This window comes from Haemorhous mexicanus, chromosome 27 (genome assembly GCF_027477595.1).
Source record: "Haemorhous mexicanus isolate bHaeMex1 chromosome 27, bHaeMex1.pri, whole genome shotgun sequence".
Taxonomy (NCBI): domain Eukaryota; kingdom Metazoa; phylum Chordata; class Aves; order Passeriformes; family Fringillidae; genus Haemorhous; species Haemorhous mexicanus.
This window is the reverse complement of record NC_082367.1, coordinates 5,936,489-5,956,698: the sequence shown is the minus strand read 5'-3', so window position 1 is coordinate 5,956,698 and position 20,210 is coordinate 5,936,489. Positions and strand designations below refer to the sequence as shown.

The 20,210-nt window shown below is 53.3% G+C and overlaps 1 protein-coding gene across 1 annotated transcript in view; it reads left to right on the top strand.

The window, feature by feature from the left end:
- RUNX3 (RUNX family transcription factor 3) overlaps positions 1 to 20,210 on the top strand; it is a 34,967-nt gene that overhangs the window by 2,789 nt on the left and 11,968 nt on the right. Inside the window, exons 3-4 of the mRNA XM_059868590.1 lie at positions 2,899 to 3,003; positions 17,785 to 17,949. Of these exons, the coding sequence (XP_059724573.1) occupies positions 2,899 to 3,003; positions 17,785 to 17,949 (270 nt within the window). The remainder of the gene's footprint in view (positions 1 to 2,898; positions 3,004 to 17,784; positions 17,950 to 20,210) is intronic.

Here is a 20,210-nt window from a genome sequence, read left to right as displayed (position 1 = left end):
AAGCTCGGAATTAGCAGGAGTTGGGTCTCATAAAGCCCTCGGAGAATAAACTCCTTCCCCAAGCAGAGCGGTGGCGGCACCTCCGCTGCCTCTAACGGGCGCGACTGGGGCGCTAATTATTTTAATTTTTTTTTTTTTTTACATATTCGTGTGGGGTGAGGCTTTGTCATATTCAGAGAGGAACAACCCCACCGGGGCTCCCTGGGGCCGGCCGAGGGCGGCTCCGTGGGGTTTTCTCGCCGTGTCAAGGGCGGATTTCACTCCCGGTCGGGCACGGGGCTCTTTCAGAGCAATTTGCTGTGAAAAATCGCCCCTATTGAATTTTTATTCCGGCTGTCACATTCGCTCTGCCTTGTTTGGCTCCATCCCCGACAGCCCGGTGCTGCTTTCATTTATTCTGGCAGAAATTTGGAGTCGCTGTGGAATTTCCCCGTGTGTGTACAAATGTTTGTGTAAATCCGAAGCGAGGACGTGTGGATCCGTAAACACGGATCCTGCTCCAGCCCTGCCGTGTGCCCGAGCTGCAGGAGCCTGGAAAAGCCCGGCAGCCAGGCTCTCCTTGGGAAAACACCACTTGAACCGGGCCAGATTTGGGTATTTTTAATAGTAAGGTGTCAGGGATTATTCCCCGGCGCTGTGAGCTGGAAAGAGCCGCTCCTAAATCCCCCCCAAAAAATAAATTCTCATCTCCATGTGCAAAATAAAGATGGAAAAAAAAATCAGACTTTTTTTACTCAGATTGAGCTGTACAAAATGAGAGTTATCCCTGCTGCATCCCCGCCTGTTCTCCCAGCTGGAATCTCCCCCGGAGCATCCCCTGGAGCCGGCAGGGCTCCCAAAGCCGCCCGGGAGCCGCGATCCAGCCCCGGCAGCGGAGCCGGGGCACGGTGGGGATGAGAAACCCCAGCCCGGCTTCCTGAGAAGGCGGGAAATGACTAAAAGTGATGCTGGGGCAGAATCATCATTTTCGGTTCAGGGCAGGGTTTCTGAGAGAGGCAGAACCGGCCCGGGCTGGGTTTGTGTCTGCAGCGAGGGCAGGGGGGTAGTTTCACGTGAAGAATAAAAAATTCAGTATAATAATAATAAATAAATCAGAATTAATGCAGTTTAAACAGGGGCACGGAGGTGTCGGGCTCAGCTCTGGTGTTCTGTGCCTCACAGCTGGGTTTTGCCACACACTGCCTGCAAACCCTTCAAATTCCCTAAATAATTGCTCCTCATCCTCCTCACCCCGTGCTCTGGCTCTGTGAAGGTTTTACCCCCAAAGCCTCGGAGCTGGTTGTTTTTTTCTGTGATCATCCGGGATCCTCCGTGGGCTCATCCCGTCCCTGGCAGCAGGAGATGTATCCTCGGGGATTCAGAATTAAATAATTCTATTTCTTTTGCCCCCCAAATGCTCCTCTCTGTGCAGAAAATGAGCTGAAGGTTTGTGCGTTGCTCAGTCCTGGTTAGAAAGCCGAGGTGAGGCGGGGATTGGTGCTTGCTGTCGGCTTTAGAACCAGCATTCCCTCCTTTCCGTGCTCCCTGGAGCAACTCTCCCACCTGGGATAATTCCAGGATGTTCTCCAGGAGAGAAAATTTCATTTTTTCCGTTTATTCCTTTTCTCCTCCGAGCTGGATAAATCCTGTTTAGTTTTGCTGTGGATATTCTCAGGTCCGACCCTGCTGAGATTCGATGGTCGGGATCTGAAATCCCCTGATTGCTTTTGGGGAAAAGGGAAAGGAGGTGGTTCCTTACTGCTTTTATCGGTGGAACAGAGGCTGGGGGAGCAGAAATCCATCCCAGCGAGGTTTATACCCGATACCCTGCCGGGGTTCAGCCCTCTGATACCTTTGGAATCCTGCAGGGATTGCTGCTGGGGCTTGGTCGGTGTGGTTTGTGCAGCCTCCTTCCTCCAGCCGAGGGTTTCCTGAATTCGGGGAGTCTGAGGCAGAGCTGAGGCCCTTCCTGAGGGGTTTCTGTTCTGCCCCAGCCTCCCCTGGGACACTGAGCCCCAGCCAGGCCAGGCCAGAGCAAGGGGCTGGGGTGAGGCTGTGGGGTCAGGGTGGGCCCAGGGCTGTTGACACCCTCTGTGATGATAAAGGCAATTTCAGGCTGCCGATGGAAACTTGTTCTGCTGGGGCAAGGGGGGCTCTCCTTGCAAAATTTGGCTCCCAAGAGCTTTTCAATGCTTCATTCTTTTTCATTTTTGGGCGGGTTTTTTTTTTTTTGCATAAAACGTGACAGGTTGGTGTTTCAAAAGCACCCCTGAAACCCTCCCCGAGGGTACCCAAACCCTTTCCCAGCAGCAGATTCCTGCTCTCTGGGCAGGGCTGGGAGAGGGGACAGTCCCTGCAGAGCTCTCTGTCTGGGAGCCAGAGCGGGCCGGGTTCAGTTCCCATTTTGCAGTTGCCACTTTTTGGCTCTCCCGTGGGTGCCCTCGTGGCCGAGGCCGAGCACGGCTCCCTCCAAGTGGGAACGAGCCCAGGGACCAGGCCCTGGATCCCTGATCCCAGCTCCGTCCCAAGGGCACCGGGCCCCGCTCCGCCGAGGGGATCCCGCACCCAGCGCCGCTCCAGGCCTGGGTTACCGCGGGAAAGGGGAAGCGTCCGAGAGGGAAACCCCCGGAGGCTGCCCTGGATGGAGGGGCCGAGCCGGGGGCAGGGCAGGGGGACGAGTGACTTCCCTGCGGGAAGGTCCCGGCTCCGCTCTGGGGCGGCTCCAGGGCCGTGTGTGCCGCAGCCCCAGCCGGGCTCTGTGGCCGGGCAATCGCGGCTCGTTAAATGCAAAGATGTGTGCGGGATTCCTGTCCCTGCCCGCTCCCGCAGCAGCTTCTCTCTCCCACAAGAGCTGAACCCATGTGGGATCCTCACTTCTGTTTGGTTTTTTTTTTTCCCCTCCCTCCCCACCCTCCTTAGGGAAAAGCTTCACCCTGACCATCACCGTGTTCACCAACCCCACCCAAGTGGCCACCTACCACCGAGCCATCAAAGTGACCGTGGACGGACCCCGGGAGCCCCGCAGTAAGTGAAGGGCTGGTGAAGAGCTGCCCTTGGGGTCTGGCAGCGCTGATCCTTGTGGGGAGGGGGTGCAGGGTCCGAGCTCTCCGTGCCTGGGGGGTGCAGAGTGCAGAGCTGGCACACGGAGCTCAGGGATGGCGCTGGGGTGGCCCCCCTGGCTGCTCGGATTTTCCCCTGTGTCCCTCCCTGCTGGCCTCCTGCTCCATATCCCATCGCGGAGGGATGGTTTGTAGCTCCCTAACCCATCTTGGAGGGATAACTTCACAGCTCCAGGTTGGGATGTTGGGAAAACTCCTTGGGCTTCGATGGCAAAAGCACAAAGGGCCCAGCCTGGCTCTGCGCAGGGGGACTGGGGGGGGTTAAGAAACCAGAGATCTGAGCTCGGTTTTGGGGATGATTGCCAGCTGATTAAACTAGAAATGGTGCAGGTTCCCTGGGTGCTGAGGCGGTGTCTGCTCTGGCACAGAGCTCCTTCCCCTCGGCTTCGCGGTGGTTTCGCTTTCGGGCTGTCAAAGGCTGGGACTGGCAGCGCCCGCGGCCGGGGGCTGAGCCTGGAGAAACCAGAGAGACTCTGCGACCGCAGAAGCGTCTCTGTTGTGCTGGGGAGGCTCTCCCGGGGGCAGGATGGTGCCTCGCGGTTGAGGGAGGCTCCGGGAGCTGCCCTGCCTGGGCTGCCTTTCGGCGGCGGGCTGCTCGGAGCTGCCCTGGGCGTCCCAGCCTGCCGGGGACCTGCTCGGGAGCTGCTGCCCGCAGGGTTTCCTCTGCCACGAGGGCGATTTGCCCTGTGGGACCCCCCTGTGCGGTGGGATGCTGTCCCTGGGGGCTCCATCTCCAGCTTTGCCTTCCTGCTCGCCCAGCAGCACCCCGGCACTATAAAGCCGAGTTTGTTCCCTTTGCGTGTCAGGCTGCGGTGCCCGCAGTGAGGGAAGCGGTTTGATCCTTCGAAAAACGCCTCCAAAAACATTTTCTGTTGATGCTGTCGCTGGGCCATCGGTGCCCCTTGATGTCAGGCCAGGTGGAGGCCGCTACCTCGGCCAGGGGGTTTTATTTGCTTCGGGCTTTGGTGGATTTTCCCCCCTCCTTGATTTTAGTTTGGGGCCTGTCGAGGATGGATTTAGAAGCTGGAATGCGGGAAATCCAATGCTGCTGTTGTGGGGTTTTTTTAAAGCCAGAAACATCAGGCAGGTCCCTGGTGTGGGGCACCTGTGGGTCGTGGTGGGTGCTGGGGCTCAGCCCCAGGGCTGGGCTGGGAATTTCACAACTCTGCCAGGAGTGTCAGGAATAGAAACCAGCCCTCCTGACTGCTGGCTCAGCCCCTTATCAGCTGCATCAGATCGCCTTTCTAATAATAATAATAATCATCATCATCATCCTCACCATCAGGAATACATAAATAATAATACAAGGTGAGATAGTTGCTACTCTTGGAGCTCGGTTTGGCCTCCCTGACAGCCAAACCCTGGTGAATCACACCTGCTCCTCCTGAATTTCTGCATTTCACCCCAGAGCTCCCCATCCCTCATTTCAGTTTTCTGATACAGAGGCCGTGGCAATCAGGGGATGGAGCAGCTTGTCCTGGCTCTGGTGTGGGCTGCCCTCCCTGGGACACTGCCCAGCTGCAGCGTTTTTCTGGGTTTTTCTTTTTATTTTTGTGACGATTTCTGGATCTCAAATTGTGCTGGAAGTGTTGGCTCCTTGAGGAGATCTGTGTGGGGTTTATTTGCTGCTTGTGCCCTTGCCTGGTGTGGGCCCCAGAGGTTGATCTCTCTCCCATCCCTGCACCCCCCAACCCATAAATCACTGATTGAAAAGATTGAGACTCAGATTGTGGCTATTTTGGAATTTTTTTTCAGGGAATCATAGATTTATTGGTCATGTTTTTGGCTCCCAGTCTGACCCTGGGGCTTGAACTCATGGCTCATGAATTTCCAATGGGAAAAAAACATTTTTAAAAGAATTCCTTTCTTGCCACACTTCTGAATGAAGACGACAATTTCAAAACATAATAAAATAACACCTTTCTCCCCTTCCTGCTCTGCAGAAACCCTGGGTGTGGAAACAGCAGCTGTAAAGTGATCCTGGAAAGCCGAGGTGCTTTTCCTGGTTCACCTGCCACTGGGTGGCTCCCGGCACAGCACCCTGGCAGTGCCAGCACTGGCACCTGGGGTGGCATCTGGGGCTGGCACAGCCCTGGTGATCCCCACCTTGGGCCAAACACCGAGGGAAGGGCTGCTCTGCCTTGTTTGGCTGTGGGAGGTGAGAGCTGCCAGCAGGAATTGCAATTTTTATTTATATATATGCATATTAGGTACACTTTTTAACATATATATGTTAATGTGTGTGTGTATGTGTGGGCATAAAAATATATGGAATTTTTTTCCCTTTTTTGGCTTCAAAAGATGGGCCATGGTGTGTGCTGGCTGTTGGTGTGAGGATCAGCACGGGGCAGGGCTGGGGGCTGGTGTGGGGCTGGTGGGGAGGACAAAACCCATCCTTAATGTGGAAAGAATTGGCCATTTGTCTTGGTACCCTGGGAAAGGCCTGGTCAGCATCTTCTCAGCTGCAGCAGAATCCCTCCAGCCAACGTCCTTGTGGGCTTTGGGGCCAGGGCTGTGGCTGGGCTCCACCTCTGGGCATCCCATTCATCTTCCACCCCTGGCCCATCGCTTCATCTGAGCCCTTGGGCGAGGCTTTCAACTCAGGCTGTGCCCAGATCCAGCTCCCGAGGAGTCTGAGAGCCACTGGGGATGGCTGGGAAGTGCAGGGAGAGGGGCAGAGCCCTGCCAGGGCAGGGGGAGCAGGAGGAGGCTCCTTGGGGATCCCCCAGGGCTGACACCAGCCGTGCCTTCCCTGGAGCATCTCCTCCTCAGGCTCCTCCAGCGCCCCGCTGGCTCTGAGCTCTCCTTCCTCCTGCTCCAGCTCTTTCTGGGTTAGATCTGGACAGCAAAAAAAGGACATTCTGTCAAGTTGGCACCTTAGCTCTAAACAAATAGCACAGGGGGTGCCAAGTGTTGACATACTTTGTACAAACAGGAAGTAATAAAATATTTGAACTTCCTGTGGAATTTCCTTCTTAGCCCCCCTTTCTGCAGGCCTGTGTTCAGCAGGAGCCCTGCTCAGAGCCCTCTCACATCCACAGCTGCTGCAAAATGACCCCCAGCAGGCAGAAGGTGGGGAGCTGAAAGGCTGGGGGCTGCACAGGGGTGTTCAGCCTGTTCCTGGGGAAAGGGAGCATCCCCAGGGCCTCCCCTCACCTCACCTGCTGCCTGCCTCCCCTTCCCCTTCCCCTCCCTTTTCCTTCCTTTCCTTCCCAAGTTCTCACCTTCTCTGCTCTCACTTTTCCTTTCTCCCTCCCATGTCCCTCTCCCAGCTCCAGCCCCTTTCTGCCCAGAACTCTTGTGCAAAGTCTTTTTTCCCCTTTTAAATTCCTTTTCTCCCCTCTTGGACTATTTTTTTTCCCCTACCATTCACTTTTTAAGCTCTCTCCCCACTTTCTAAATCCCTTTTGGATTTAATCCTTTCTTTCTGACTCTGACCCTGTTGCTGCTGTCCTTGTTGGGAGGAAAGGGAGACCAGGAGGATTTGTGTCCCCCCTGTTCCCTGCTCAGCCCTGTGGACGTGTTGGTTGTTGGGGCCTCCTGCCCTGCTCATTTTTGGGGTGTACATCAGAGATTTGGTGCTCTTGGTCGTGTCCCTGCTTGGTGTGACCACAACAAGTGACAGAAACGTGTCCCCAGCGTGGCTTGGACGGGGAGGAGGGGGTTTGTGGCCACAGCACTTCACATCCCCTCTCCCACCTTGTCCCTGCAGTATTTTCAAGCTGGACCCATCCTGCCCAGCCCCAAATTCCCTCCGTGGCTTTTCCCTCCCCAAAAGAGGCTCCTTGCCCCCCAGGGCTGTGGCTGTCCCCGCTATCCCTGTCACGTAGCCAGCGGGTGGGAAGGTTTCTCACCTCCCCCGAGCGAGGCGTTTCCAGGAACTGCTGCTGCTCTTTGGCTCTCAGACTTCTGAGAGCTCAGCTGAGAGAGGGTTTCCCTCCCACGAGGGCTCTGCGCTCTGGGCTGGGAAATGGGGAGGCTGGGGTGTGCAGGAATGGGGGATTTGGGGCATGCAGAAATTAAATGGAGGGTTTGGGATGTGCTGAAATTAAATGGAGAGTTTGGGGTGTGCAGAAATTAAATGGAGAGTTTGGGGTGTGCAGAAATTAAATGGAGAGTTTGGGGTGTGCAGAAATGGGGGATTTGGGGCATGCAGAAATTAAATGGAGGGTTTGGGATGTGCAGAAATTAAATGGAGAGTTTGGGATATGCAGAAAGGAGCATTTTGGGGTGTGCAGAAATTAAATGGAGAGTTTGGGGTGTGCAGAAATTAAATTGAGAGTTTGGGGTGTGCAGAAATGGGGAGTTTGGGGTGTGCTGAAATGGGGGATTTGGGGCATGCAGGAATTAAATGGAGGGTTTGGGATATGCAGACAGGAGCAGTTTGGGGTGTGCAGAAATTAAATTGAGAGTTTGGGGTGTGCTGAAATTAAATTGAGAGTTTGGGGTGTGCAGAAATGGGGGATTTGGGGTGTGCAGAAATTAAACTGAGAGTTTGGGGTGTGCAGAAATGGGGGATTTGGGGCATGCAGGAATTAAATGGAGGGTTTGGGATGTGCAGACAGGAGCAGTTTGGAGTGTGCAGAAATTAAACTGAGAGTTTGGGGTGTGCAGACGTGAGGAATTTGGGGTGTGCAGGGGGTGGTACCCCCTTGTCCCTCCTGTGGAGGTGTTTGTGGCATCGCTGTCCCCACGGTGCTGGTTGCCCTCACCCCCTGCATTGTGAACTCTTGGCTTGAGTATGAGGTAAAAAAAGCAAAAAACTGTGAGAAAGATGGACTGGAAAGGGGAAATCTTGTTTTGGGAGCACTGTGGGAAGGCTGGGATGATGTTCTCTGGGATGGCAGCTCCAGGAACCTGGAGATGGTGAAATAAAATATTCCCAGTCCAGGGACACAGGGAAATTGGGATTTACTGAGTGGCAGACGAGTGTGGGTCAGCCTAAAATAGCTGAGGATGAGGAAGATGGAGTGGGGTTATGGGATGGGAGCCAAAGAGGAGCAGGAGCAAAATGATCCCCTGTTCCCATAGTCCTGTGGGCAAATTTTGGACCTTGAGGCAGAGATCCAGAGATCCTGTGCTTTCTGCACTTTTACCCTTGGGGATTTGGGAAGTGCTTGGAGAATAAATTATTGGAGAGTCTTGTGCCTCTCAGAAGCTTGAGTGGAGACCCAGGACAGGGGAGGGCTGTGCCAGTATTGTCCAATTCCAGATCTTTATCTTGGCCAAAAGGCTCCCTCGTGGGGCTGCGTAAAACTTGAGCTGGAGATGTTTTCTGTAATTAAAAGCAGACTCGGTGCTGAAGTGCTCCCGTGGGGTGATAGTTTTGGGTATTATTGAGGTCTTTGTTTTATTCCCCTGCTTGTCCTTAGCTAGAAATAAATACACAGACAGTTCCCAGATTGTCTGGGAATAAGGAAAAAAAAAAAAAAAAGGGAAATGGCAAAAAGAAGGAATAAATAGGAGAAAAAAACCCCAACAAAATCAATCCAAGATAATTTCAATAAATAAATGACCTCAGCTCTTCCTGGACAGTGATTTGTCCATGTCATATTGCTGTAACATGTTCTAATTTAATACTCAGTACTTAAAACAAGCTGATTTCCCACTTCTGGAGCCCTGTCCTCTTCCCTGGTGAGGAAGAGGAGGAAATCCTGAGTGGCCTTTATGGCTTCCTATTGCCTGAGCTCTGGCAGGGCTGAGGCTGTTGGAGGAAACTCTGTGTGCCCATCCTGGAGCTGTGGCATTGCTGCTGCTGGGTGCTTCCCCTGGGATATCCTCACACATCCCCTGGGTGTTCCTGGGGTGTGCTGCTCAGAGATTGGGGGGATCCCAGCCACGCTCCAGCCTCTGCTTTTGTGGGATGGAACCTGTGCAGCTCCTGGCTCTCTGCTTCTCCCTGCACTGATCCAGCCCTGCTGGAGAAGTGGGAGGGCTTTGGTTCATTTGGGAGCCTTTGGGGGAGCCTTGGGGCTCCTCAATTCCTGTGGGAACCTTGGGGCTCCCCAGTTCCTGCAGGAGCCTTTGAGGGATCCTTGGGGCTCCCCAGTTCCTGCAGGAGCCTTTGGGGGATCCTTGGGGCTCCCCAGTTCCTGCAGGAGCCTTTGGGGGATCCTTGGGGCTCCCCAGTTCCTGCAGGAGCCTTTGGGGGATCCTTGGGGCTCCCCAGTTCCTGCAGGAGCCTTTGGGGGATCCTTGGGGCTCCCCAGTTCCTGCAGGAGCCTTTGGGGGATCCTTGGGGGCTCCCCAGTTCCTGCAGGAGCCTTTGGGGGATCCTTGGGGCTCCCCAGTTCTTGCAGGAGCCTTTGGGGGATCTTTGGGGCTCCCCAGTTCCTGCAGGAGCCTCTGCAGATCTGTGCTGCCTCACAGGAGGTTTCCCTGCCTGTTTTCCCATCTCTAACACCTTTTGATCCCAGGGGAAATTTTCCCCCTCTGGGATGCCCCATGTTGGCAGCGGGGTGGATAAAAACCTCTCAGGGACAAACCCAGCCTGGCCCTGGGTTCTGTGGTGGGGCTGTGCAGGACCCCAGCCCCAGTGGGATGGGGGACATGGGGGTGTCCCAGGGGACACCAGGGAGAGGAGAATTCCCTGGGCATAGCAGAGCAGGGATGAAAGCTGCCTGACAGTGCTCCAAGCACTGGGTCTGCATCACCAGGGCCTTTGGTGCTGCAGCTCGAGGCTGTATTCCAGCCTCAAAAGGAATCACAGAGCAGCTGAAATTATCTGGGCTCCAGGAAATGCACTCCTCTAATTATTTTATTTGCCACATGCAGTAAGTTCCACCTCTCTTTTCCAATTGCCTGCTGCATAACAGCTCCAAAATCATTTCGCTTGAAAACCTCCAATATTTTCTAAGTGCAGCAATATTGGGAGTCAGAACAGGGAAATTATTTTTGCTTGTGTCCTACAAAGGAATCTTTGTTGGGATTGGTTGCAACACCTCCTGCTTTTGAAAGCTTTGGGAAAACCCCAGGGCACGGTTCTCAGCTGGGGTGGAAGAGGCAAACCTGGCCCTGGGGTGCCTTTGGAAATAACTCAGAACGGAGAAATGGGCATTGGTCCTGTATTTGGGAGAGATTAAACTGATCAAAAGGGATTTCTGGTGGGATCTGGTGGTCACTGAGGGATGTTTGGGGGGTTAAGTTGCATTGAAGGCTTTTTCCAGGAGGATGTTGGTGGTGCTCTCTGTTGGGGTGTGTCAGGGGCTGTTCAAAGACTCAGCAAAAGAAATTCAAATACAAGCAAGAAACTAAACACAGCAAAGGAAATTCCTGCTGGATCCAGCAGCATGATCCAAAGGGAGCTGTGCAGGAGGATGGGTGGGCTGGGATGGGATGCAGGTGGCACCAAAAAGGAATTTTTCTGAGCAGTGCAGCAAGGCCATAGGTGAGCTCTGCTCCTCCCAAAGGAGCAGCATTTTGCCCCGTGCCTCAGTTTACCTGTCTGTGATTCCTGGGGGCAGCAGGGGATGTGCAGGAGGCTGGGAGGGAGGATTTGCAGGGTTATTCATGCAGCGTGGCCCCTGCTCCCTCGGGCAGGATCCAGGAGCTCGGGAGGACAGAGCCAAGAGTCACAGATTGGAAAGGAGAGAGGGGAAAATACTGCCAGTGCTAAAAGGCAAGTTTCATTTCAGCGAAGACAACAGCTAAAGGACCAGAGCTATCAACCAAAACCACAAGATCACATCAGATGTCAGGCAGGACACATCTTGTTTCTCCCTCCCGAAAGGGCTTATCAGTGCAACCAATCACTGTAATGATGTGGCGGAGGGAGGAAGAGGATTTGACTCAGAGTGAAATGAAATTGAGTTCCTAAGACCCTTCTCTTCCGCTGCCGGAGCGCAGTCACCTGTCCTGCAGGCAGAGATAAATCACCTCCTGCAGCGGAAGGGGCTCAGACATGAGTTTGCATTATTTTCTCTTACTCTTTCCAGTGTCTCTGCTGGAGTGGGAGCGGGGCAGAGAGGGGAGGAAGAAGAGGGACATGGCGAGCAGGGAGTGCCCCTGGTGCCCTCCCAGCCTCCAGGGATGGTGGCAGTGGGATGGGAGCCTCTGTGCTGGGAGGTTCCCCTTTCCAAATCAGATGTGGGAGCAGGGAATCCCTTTCCCCATGGTCAGCTCTGCTTCCTTGGCTTTGGGGAGCAGCATTGCAGGGAGGATGAGGATGAGGGTGCAGTGCAAGTGCCATCACTCTGGGGCTCCTCCTGCCAGGGCAAAGCTCAGTAATTATCCAGCAGGGTAACACCAGCCAGGTTCTGGGGATGAAGCTTGGAGCTCAGTCCTGGGATCGAGGGGATCAGTATTCAAATGCAGGGCTCAGCTCCAGCTGTCTGAGGGGAAAAGCAGGGCTCAGCATCCTCAAACCTTGGGAGAATTTGGGTCTGTTCCTGCAGGCACAGGCTGGCCTGGCAAATTGCTGCTCCCTCCCCACAGTGCAGGGACATCTCAGCCCCATCAGCTGAACCACGGCACATTCCTCGCACAGGGCTGAGCCCAGCAGCTGGTCCTCCCCATCCCGGGCACAGTGTCCTTAACCAGTGTCACCCCAAGGAATTTGATGTGCTTGCCCTAATGGAACAGGTTGTGAACTGGGAGAAACCAGCTCTACTGGTAGGTCCCAGTCCAGGTTGTTAGATAGCAGCAGGAGCTCGCTGGGACTGGCATCTCTCCATGGATCTATGGAATCTGAAAATCTGATCTCAGCCGGGGCTGAGGCAATACCAGCTGGATGTCCTTGTCTGCTTCCTCCCAGCACCCAGCTCAGAAATCTTGGAATCAGGGAGTTTGCCCGATTCCATGAGAACCAGATCACGGCCCATAAGTGAATTTTGCCTTCCTGGAATGGGGGTGACTGCAGAGAGGCCGTCGGGGCTGGTGGTTTTTGCACCCTCTTCTGAAAGCTGCCCGATTTCCCGCAGATGTGCACCCACCTGCTGCGCTGTGACACCCGGGCTGCAGCTTTCATATCTGTAAATCACAACTTTTAACCCCCACCCTGTTCACTCTGCAGTCTCAGGGGCAGATTTTCAGAGTTCTTACTCTGGATGGAAAAAGGCCGGAAAGCACTGGTGGGGATTTTCAGCGAGGAACAAGTGGTCTGAATGCTGAAACTGATGAATTTTACCCGCTGCTGAGAATACCCTCAGCTTTCCCTGTCTTCTGAAGGGCTTCAAATATTTTTTGCAAATCCAGAAAGTCTCTTGAAACCCCTGGAATAGGGATCTTGTGTCCTTCAGGCATCTGAGTTGCAGTTGTGTGGAAATTCGGGCATGATGTTCCCTTTTATTTGGGAATGGGCCACAGATCCCAGGTCCCTGGAGCTTTTGGAGGCATTACCCTGGATTTCTTTTTAAATTAATGCCTTGCCTTGTTTTCCTTCCAGAGTGCTGTTTTGGGGTCTCCCAGCACAATCAAAGGCCCTGACAGGGTTTATCAGAGACATGCCAGGGCGGGCACAGGGTGGGCAGGGAGAGAGGCAGAGGCGAGGTCTCAGCACCAGCCCAGGAGTGAGAGGAGATCAGGGGCTCCCAAAGCCTCCTAATCAATCCCAGCCTGCCTAGAACGAACATCTCTCCCGCTGCTGGAGCTTCAGACACTAAAAAACCTACTGTAAATGCAACATATCTCTGTGCTTCCTGCCAGCTGGCCTGGAGCCAGCCTATTTCCTTCAAAAAGAGGGATATTTATTTTCATCCTTTTAGAGGCAGCCAATTCATCTCAGACCACCACCAGCTAAAAAAGCTTTATAAATTAGCAGCCTTTTTTTTCTCTCTTTCTTTCTTTCTTTTTTTTTCTTTTTCCTTCCTAATTCTCTCCCCCACCCCTTTAAATATTATTTTCCTTTGGTTGTTGGTGTGAAGGCTGTGCCAGGACAAGCGAGCCGGGGCGCATTGCGCCACACTCCCCTTTCTCCCCGAGCTGCAGAAAGACAGTAGCAGCAGTGTCTCACGAAAGCCAGAGGAAACCAAAGCAAAGCCCGGCCGTGACTGATTCTCCTTCCAAATGGCGTAAGCAGGCCCACTTCAAACATGTGAATAATGAGTTATCTGTGCCTGACTTTGTTCGGCGGCACAAGGGACGCTGCCTCCCAACATTTCCCTCCTGCTCCCTCCTGTGAACTCCTGGGCTCTGATTGTAGCGGTGGGGTTGGCGCTCGCTGGGGCTCGGAGGGCACCTCCGTCATCCTGCGTCACGTTTGAGTCCCTTCCAGCTCCCTTCAGCTCCCAGCTCTGCACTGTCCTCCCTCCCTCCTTCCCTGGCAGTGGGGCTCCTCTGAATTCTTGGCTGGGCATTTCCTGTGGCAGGTCTAGAGCTGGAGGTGGGATTCCAGGGAGAGCCTGAGCCGTGTTCTTGCCTTGTGTTAGAGGTGTGCAAAGATGAAACCAGCCCAGCACTGGCTGCAAGGGACAGGCCTGCTGTTCCCATAGCACAGGAGTTTCACATGTGGCTTCTTTCTGGAGCACATGCTGGGACTTGATAGTCTAGCCGAGACTCAGACTGGGAAAAAATTCCAGCCTCTGCAGAGGACTGGTGTGTCTCTCTGAAGTACCTATTTCGAGTGCCACGGGAGGGATTTGAAAGGTGTTTTGCACACTGAGACATAGTTTTATCCACTGCTGATTCCTTTCTTGTGGTCCCTTCTCACGGACGTGTAGAGACTAAGCCATGGCTTTATGTGCAGGGACTGCTCCTGGTGAGCTTGGCTCAGCCCTGGAGTTAGGCTGGGAATATTTGAGCAGAGCTTTTGGTGGGAGGATGGTGGAATGCCAGGGGGATGCTTGGATGCTTTGAAGGAGGCTGAGTGTGGCTCAAGCTGCTGTGCCAGCCCATGCCACCCTCTCCTGGCTCTGTCTCCTGCTGTCTGGAGCTGAGGCAATGATCTGCAGTGTGTGTGTGTGTGCTCGTGAACGTCCCTCAGCGTTTCCTCTGCTCCAGCTTGCCGCCAGCATTCCGCAGCCAGGCTCCCAGGGAGGGCCAAGCCACTTCCCAACATCTGCTCTCCCTGCAGCACGGGGCTGAGCCGGGGGCTGGGGATGAGCGTGACACCCAGCTCTGAGCCCAGCAGGGCTGTGCAGCTCCTTGGCTCTCATCTAACTCCATCTACAGAGAAATCAGGGAACTGGGGCTCCCACTCACCCCACAGAGAGTTCTTTCTAATCAAATCTCTCAGCTCTGAGATTTTGGTGTCACTTAAGCCATGAAGTTCCTGAAGCCCCTTTCTACCTTTGCTCAACTTAATATTCTGCATCTCAGTAATCTGAGGAAATCAGCTGCTTTTGGAACTCCCCCTCCACAGCCTGGAAACCCCATCCTGGTCCCAGCTTGGGAAGCCACATCAGGTTGCACACTCCTAGAAGGAAGAGCAGACTCTGTTTGGTCTTTGAAATATTTTAATGCAGAAAGCATGTCTTTAAATCATAGCTCTGAGGGCCTGAGCTCGTGTGGCACACACTGCTTCGCTGTCTGCATTCCAAGGAAACACCCAAAACTTCCAGTATGCTTCTTATTACTGGCCTAAAGTGTCAAATTCACGTCGGCTCTTCCAGCTGGGAAGTGTTCAATGGGATAGTTTGTTTGATATGCTGATACAGATCTTGTTATTACATCAGGATCGTAGGTGATCTGTCAATGTTTACATCATGTCACGTTCAATACTGGAGTTAACCGATTCTGAAACCCGATCCAGCGTTAAAACCCTGGCGCTGCTGACAAGGAGTGCCCAAGGTCAGGAGCTGCCACCGTTTGACCATGCTGGGCTCTGCTGTTTCCATAAATATTGACCTGCAAGCCAGTGGTAGCCCAGCTGGAAATGCAGCTCAGAATCTCCAACCCCAGCAGTGCCTTTTGTACCCCAAAACTCACAGGTCGGGGTGATTAAGGCTTCTCAGATAGATTTCTTGGGATGAGGGCTGGGGCTGTTTGAAGTCGAGTGAAAATCCACCCACTGGCTTCGGGAGGCTTTGAGTCAGTGCTTGGGTGAAGGTAGAAACCACCTTCCTGTTCTCTAAGGTATGAGCTATTGTTCACTGGTTTCCTCTCCGTGACAGCTGTGGGCAGATGGGGAAGGGCTTTTAATGAAGCCAACCGCTGCAGAAATTAAAAAGCTCAGGTTGTTCTGATGAAAGAAACCCATTAACAGCGATTCTCTCTTGCGTGACAAAGTCTGACGTCCCCAGCCCTAAGTGACAAGCGGCAGGAAGTCCTGGGGAGACAGCCTGAGCTAAAGAGGGCTGGCAGGCCAAGCTGGTGGTTTTTAACTCATTCTCTGCCTTGTTTCACAGGGTTTGGGGCTGCCAGGTCCCACACGTGGGGACGAGGTGGGACACAGACTGGAGAGGGTTTGGGAGAGCTGGGAAGAGCCCTGATCCCACCAACCTGTGTTTGCCTTGACTTACATTAACATGACATTTTCCACTTTCTTTGCAGCAGGATAGTTTCAGGGGGTTGGAGGGTTTTACTGGTAGTTGCTGGGTCTCCCCACAAACCAGTCCCTTCTCTGGAGGGTGTTTGCTCCAGGCTGGCAGAGCCCATGGGGCTGTACCCACGTTCAGACAGCGTGGACACTGGAGCAACCACAGTGCAGCATGACACAGGCACATGAAGCCCTTGGTGGGGCTGCACGGCTGAATAATCTTTAAAAACATTATCAGCATAGAGATCACTTGATATATTTTTTCAGGATTTTCCCTGTCACATGCCAGATACCACCGCAGGATAGGGTTTGTGCTGAGATAGAGGAAGGGAATTTAATTTTCATTAGATTTCTGGGGAACTTGGTCTTTGAAGTCCCTTTTGGCTTTCCTGCGAAGCTCTGCCCAAAAAAACTGGGTAAAGGTGAAATATAACACTATTTTTCTTCTTCTGTGCTCAAATGTATAGTGAAATAATAACGTGTGGGCTAAAGCAAGACATCTCAGTGCACACACTTTTCCTCTGGAGAAAGCACCATGTGACAGATGCTGCTCACAGCTCCAAAGGCCCTGGATAAAGCAGAGGTGCCTGAGGTCTGGGGACACACAGAGATGAGAATAGATCGTTTATGGTCTTGCTTTGAGGTTTCCTTGGTTTACTTCACACAGCAGGGAAAATACATTTTCAAAATACCGCTGGGTTTTTGCTTTCTGCTGGGTTTGTCCTCCCCACGTTTTCCCTCAGTTTGGACTCTCACATCCCTGGAAATCTGGGGATTATAGAGCTTGGAGGGGATGGTGGGGCTCACCTGGATGTGGTGAGAGCAGAGAGGGGTCAAAGCCCCTCAGAATCTGTGGCTGGGATGGGTTTGCTGCTGGGACACCCGTGGAGCTCAGCTGGGAGTGTGAGCTCCCCTTGGAGCTTCCCTCCCATCCCAGTGTCTTCACAGACAGCCTGGCAAGCACAGCCAGAGCCAGGCAAGTGGGAGATCAGGAGATAGCAGACGCTGGATTTAAGGAGGGGGAAGTGTGGGGACTTTCTGTAACTTTGCTATAAACTGACAGAGCTCTCAGAGCTGTGCAGATGCGAGGGGGGAGGGCAGGGGGGTGCCTGCGTTCATTGCCTTTTAAACACGCTGCTTTGCTTTCCTTTTCTTCTTTAGAAGCCACCAAGAACTGAGCTTGGCTTGGTGGATGCCGGGCTGTCGGATCTGATAAGGGCCAGCTCTCTGAAGTGCTGCAGAAGGGTTTCTTCCCAGCGTGCCTGCACACCTCCAGTGCCCCTGAGCGCTGGGATGGTGCCGGGATGAGGCGGTGCCACCTGGGCAAGGTCCCTCCGTGGCAGGTGCAGAGAGCTGGGGGTGTTGCGGGGCAGTCTGGCTGCGGCAGGGGAAGAACGAGGAGAAGCCAAGGTCTGAACCCCGCACTGATGTGAAGCTGAGGCTCCTCTGGAGCCCCTCCAGCTTTGTGCGGGTGTAACTGAGGCTGGAATCCGGTCCAGAGAGAGCGAAGCTGTTTGGAGATGATTAATACAGTAAAATGTGAAAGTTATGTATCAAGTGCGTTTCATGCGCCTCTCGCCTCGGGACAATTAGCATAAATTTAATAATTATTACCCTGTGCCAGCAGCTGCTACCTAAGGAGCTGGGAGTGCTTTTATGAACGCTCATTAGCTGCTGCCCTGCCTGGGGGAGGTGGGTGATTAGTCTGCCTGTTTTATGGGGAGGAAAGAGGAACAGAGAGAAGCAAAGTGAGGTGGCCAAGGTGTGGTACCAGCGAGGGCTGATCCCATCCCTCCTGTGCCTCCTCCAGCCCCACTTGGCTCTGACTGATCTGGGCGGCACAGCTGGGAGAGGGTTGGAGTGAGATGGGAGCTTGTTCTTTAATCAATGAGCAAACGCTGTAGAAAATATTAAAAACTCAATTTTTGCCCGTTCCCCAGTCCCCACTTTGTCAGGACATGGTTCCTCCTGCCTTGCACATATCTCCCCTCCGTGTTCAGAGTCAGTGATGGCTGGTGGAGGTTGGTCACTCAGGCAGGGACATCCTGATCCAGCTCCTTGACTGGAGACCTTCTGGATGATCTGGAGCCTCCCTTGTGGGTCACTCTGTGTCCACCTGCCCCGGGAGCTGCTCTCTGCCGGGGCTGGCACCCACTATCCTGTGTGAGTAACTGCAAACCACAGAGACAGAGGCTGTGCTGGCTCCCTGTGTAACCAGGCTGCTGCAGCCAAAGGGGAGCTGATCAGATACCAGACTCTTTTATCATGTTCCAGGGCACAGACAAAAGCTGGAAGACCAAGCCAAACCCTTCACCGACCGCTACGGAGAGCTGGAACGGCTGCGCCAGTCCATGAGAGTCACCCCAACTACACCCAACCCCCGTGGATCCCTCAGCACCCCGAGCCACTTCGGCTCCCAGGCTCAAACTCCAATCCAAGGTAACCACCTGGGTGTCCCAGTGTCACCCCCAAACCCTCGTGTTCCTGGCATGGCCGAGTGGGAACAACCCTCCGGATGGGATTTTAGAGTTGGATTCCAGCTCTCCTCTGGTTAAGGAGCCAGGGAGGGGTTGTGTAGATTTCTTGACCTTGGAAGCCTTTTTGCACCCATTAAGTCACTTTTTGCACCATTAGATCTGGGTTTTGAGGAACAAATGAGCAGCAGGAGCGTGAGGGAGGTGAGAGCAGCACGCTTTGAACCCAGCAGCTCCTCTGACATGAAGGCAGCCGCGCTATGGTTATGCATCAGGCAGAGAGGGTGTTCCGTGCTTTAGATGCTAATCCCAACGGTTTCTTATCATTGTGTGGGTGCCAAGTGTGGTGATCCCTCGCCCAGCTCCAGCATAATTCCCCACACGTATGCACACCTGCAAGGGCACACACACACACACACACACACACACACACGCAGAGAGAGCTTTGCTCTTCCCAGATCTGCCAGCGGCAAAGAGCGCCCGAGTCCCTGGGCGTTCCCCAGGAATCTGCAGCTTGCTGCCAGGACAGGGGCAGGAATTGCCACTGGAGCTACCTGACAGAGATCAGGCTGCTAATCCCAGAATTTCAGTCCCAAACTAAGCAAGGCATTAAAATATCTCAGCTGCTGTGCTGCTCCTGTCACAGGCAGATGCCACCAGCATGAATTAAGAAGTCAATTCTCCTGTCCTTTTCTGTGCTGCTTTTCCATGCACTTTTAGTCTCACTGGTTCTTTTCCTTCAGAAATCTGCAGAGATACTAACAGGGCTTCAAGGAACAGTATTTAAGCTGCCTGTATTTGAAATTTTGGTGAGAATAGGCCCTTCTGGGAAAGTTTCATAGAAAAAGCTCCCAAAACCCTCGTGCTGTGTTTTCAGAAGGGATATGGTTGTTTGAAAGCCTCGGTGTCATTAGCAAAGAAGGGGTTTGGGGTGTAAAAACATGTTTGAAAATGTTACCCGAACAGTAAAAGCTACGCCGCTCCTCCCAACACAAAATTACAGAGAAAATTTAATTTCTTTCTCATTGAAATGCAAATTTCCACACTTGGAATTTTCATTGATATTAGCAAGGTTTATGAGAAGAACACGGGCATTTTGTGTAGGACTATCATTTGGGTTTTTTAAAAAAAGCAGGAGAGAGAGAAAGAGTTTTCTAGGCTTGTCCTGTTGGCCGCATCATAAAGAAAGATTCTTGGGGGAAGAAAAAAAGATTTGTATTTTAAATTAGCACAGCCCCCTGCAGTGCCAGAAACCCAAAGAGTGCTGTTTGGAGCAAAGAATCAGGTGATGACACAAATTCAACGAGAAAAAAAATGGAGTTGGCCACAAGCTACCGCCCCTGCCAAATTCCCAAATGTCAAGTGACAGCAGGAGTGGAGACACACAAAATTAGCCTCTGAAATCATTCCTGCGGAGTGAATCCGAAGTCCCAGGAATGCTGCAAAAGGCGGTTTGTGCACGCTCTGCTCTTGGCTCCCTTGTTCCCAAGTCGGAGGAACCGTCTTAAAATGACTGTGGGCTCCTACCAGAGTAACTCGGAGCAGGAGCAGCTCAGTAATTTTCATCTCAGCCCTGTCCTTTTGACACAGCCCTGGCTATGACCAATCATAATCATCATTTTAAAAACCCCTCTTTCTCTCGCACACACACACACACGGCTTATTCACAAAGATCATAATTTTTACCCGAGCAAGTGGAGCCCGGCCCGTGCCAAGAACAACACGGGAGTTAACAGGCCTGTAATTCTCACGACTTGGCACGTTCTAGGGTAACACACAGGAGAGGCCGATTAGTGGGAAGCAGAACGAGATACCAGCGGGGAGGGGCCATGGGGCAGGCTGGGGTTCATCCGGCCCCCGCTATCTTCCATGGGGTGCTTCCCAAAGTTAATGGTTTTAGCATCCCTGTGCAGGGATTAAGAGGGGGACAGGGAGGTTTTTCCCTGCAGCAGTGCCCGGCTCCCTCTGCTTGTGTGCCAGGGGTGCTTGGCTTCCCTGTTCTGCTGACCAAGCCGTTTGCACAAACTTCCTGATCTGCTCCTGGCAAAAACAGGCTGGAGCTGGGATGCTCAGGAACAGCCTTGGCCACTGTGGGGGGATCCCAGCACCTCAAATCCCTGCACATGACACATGGAGTTTGGGTTTTTAGGCAGGCAGGAGACAGAGTTTATCTGGGAGAATTGGGGTTCTTGGGGTTCTGGCCCAGTCCAATCTCTCTTCCTGAGG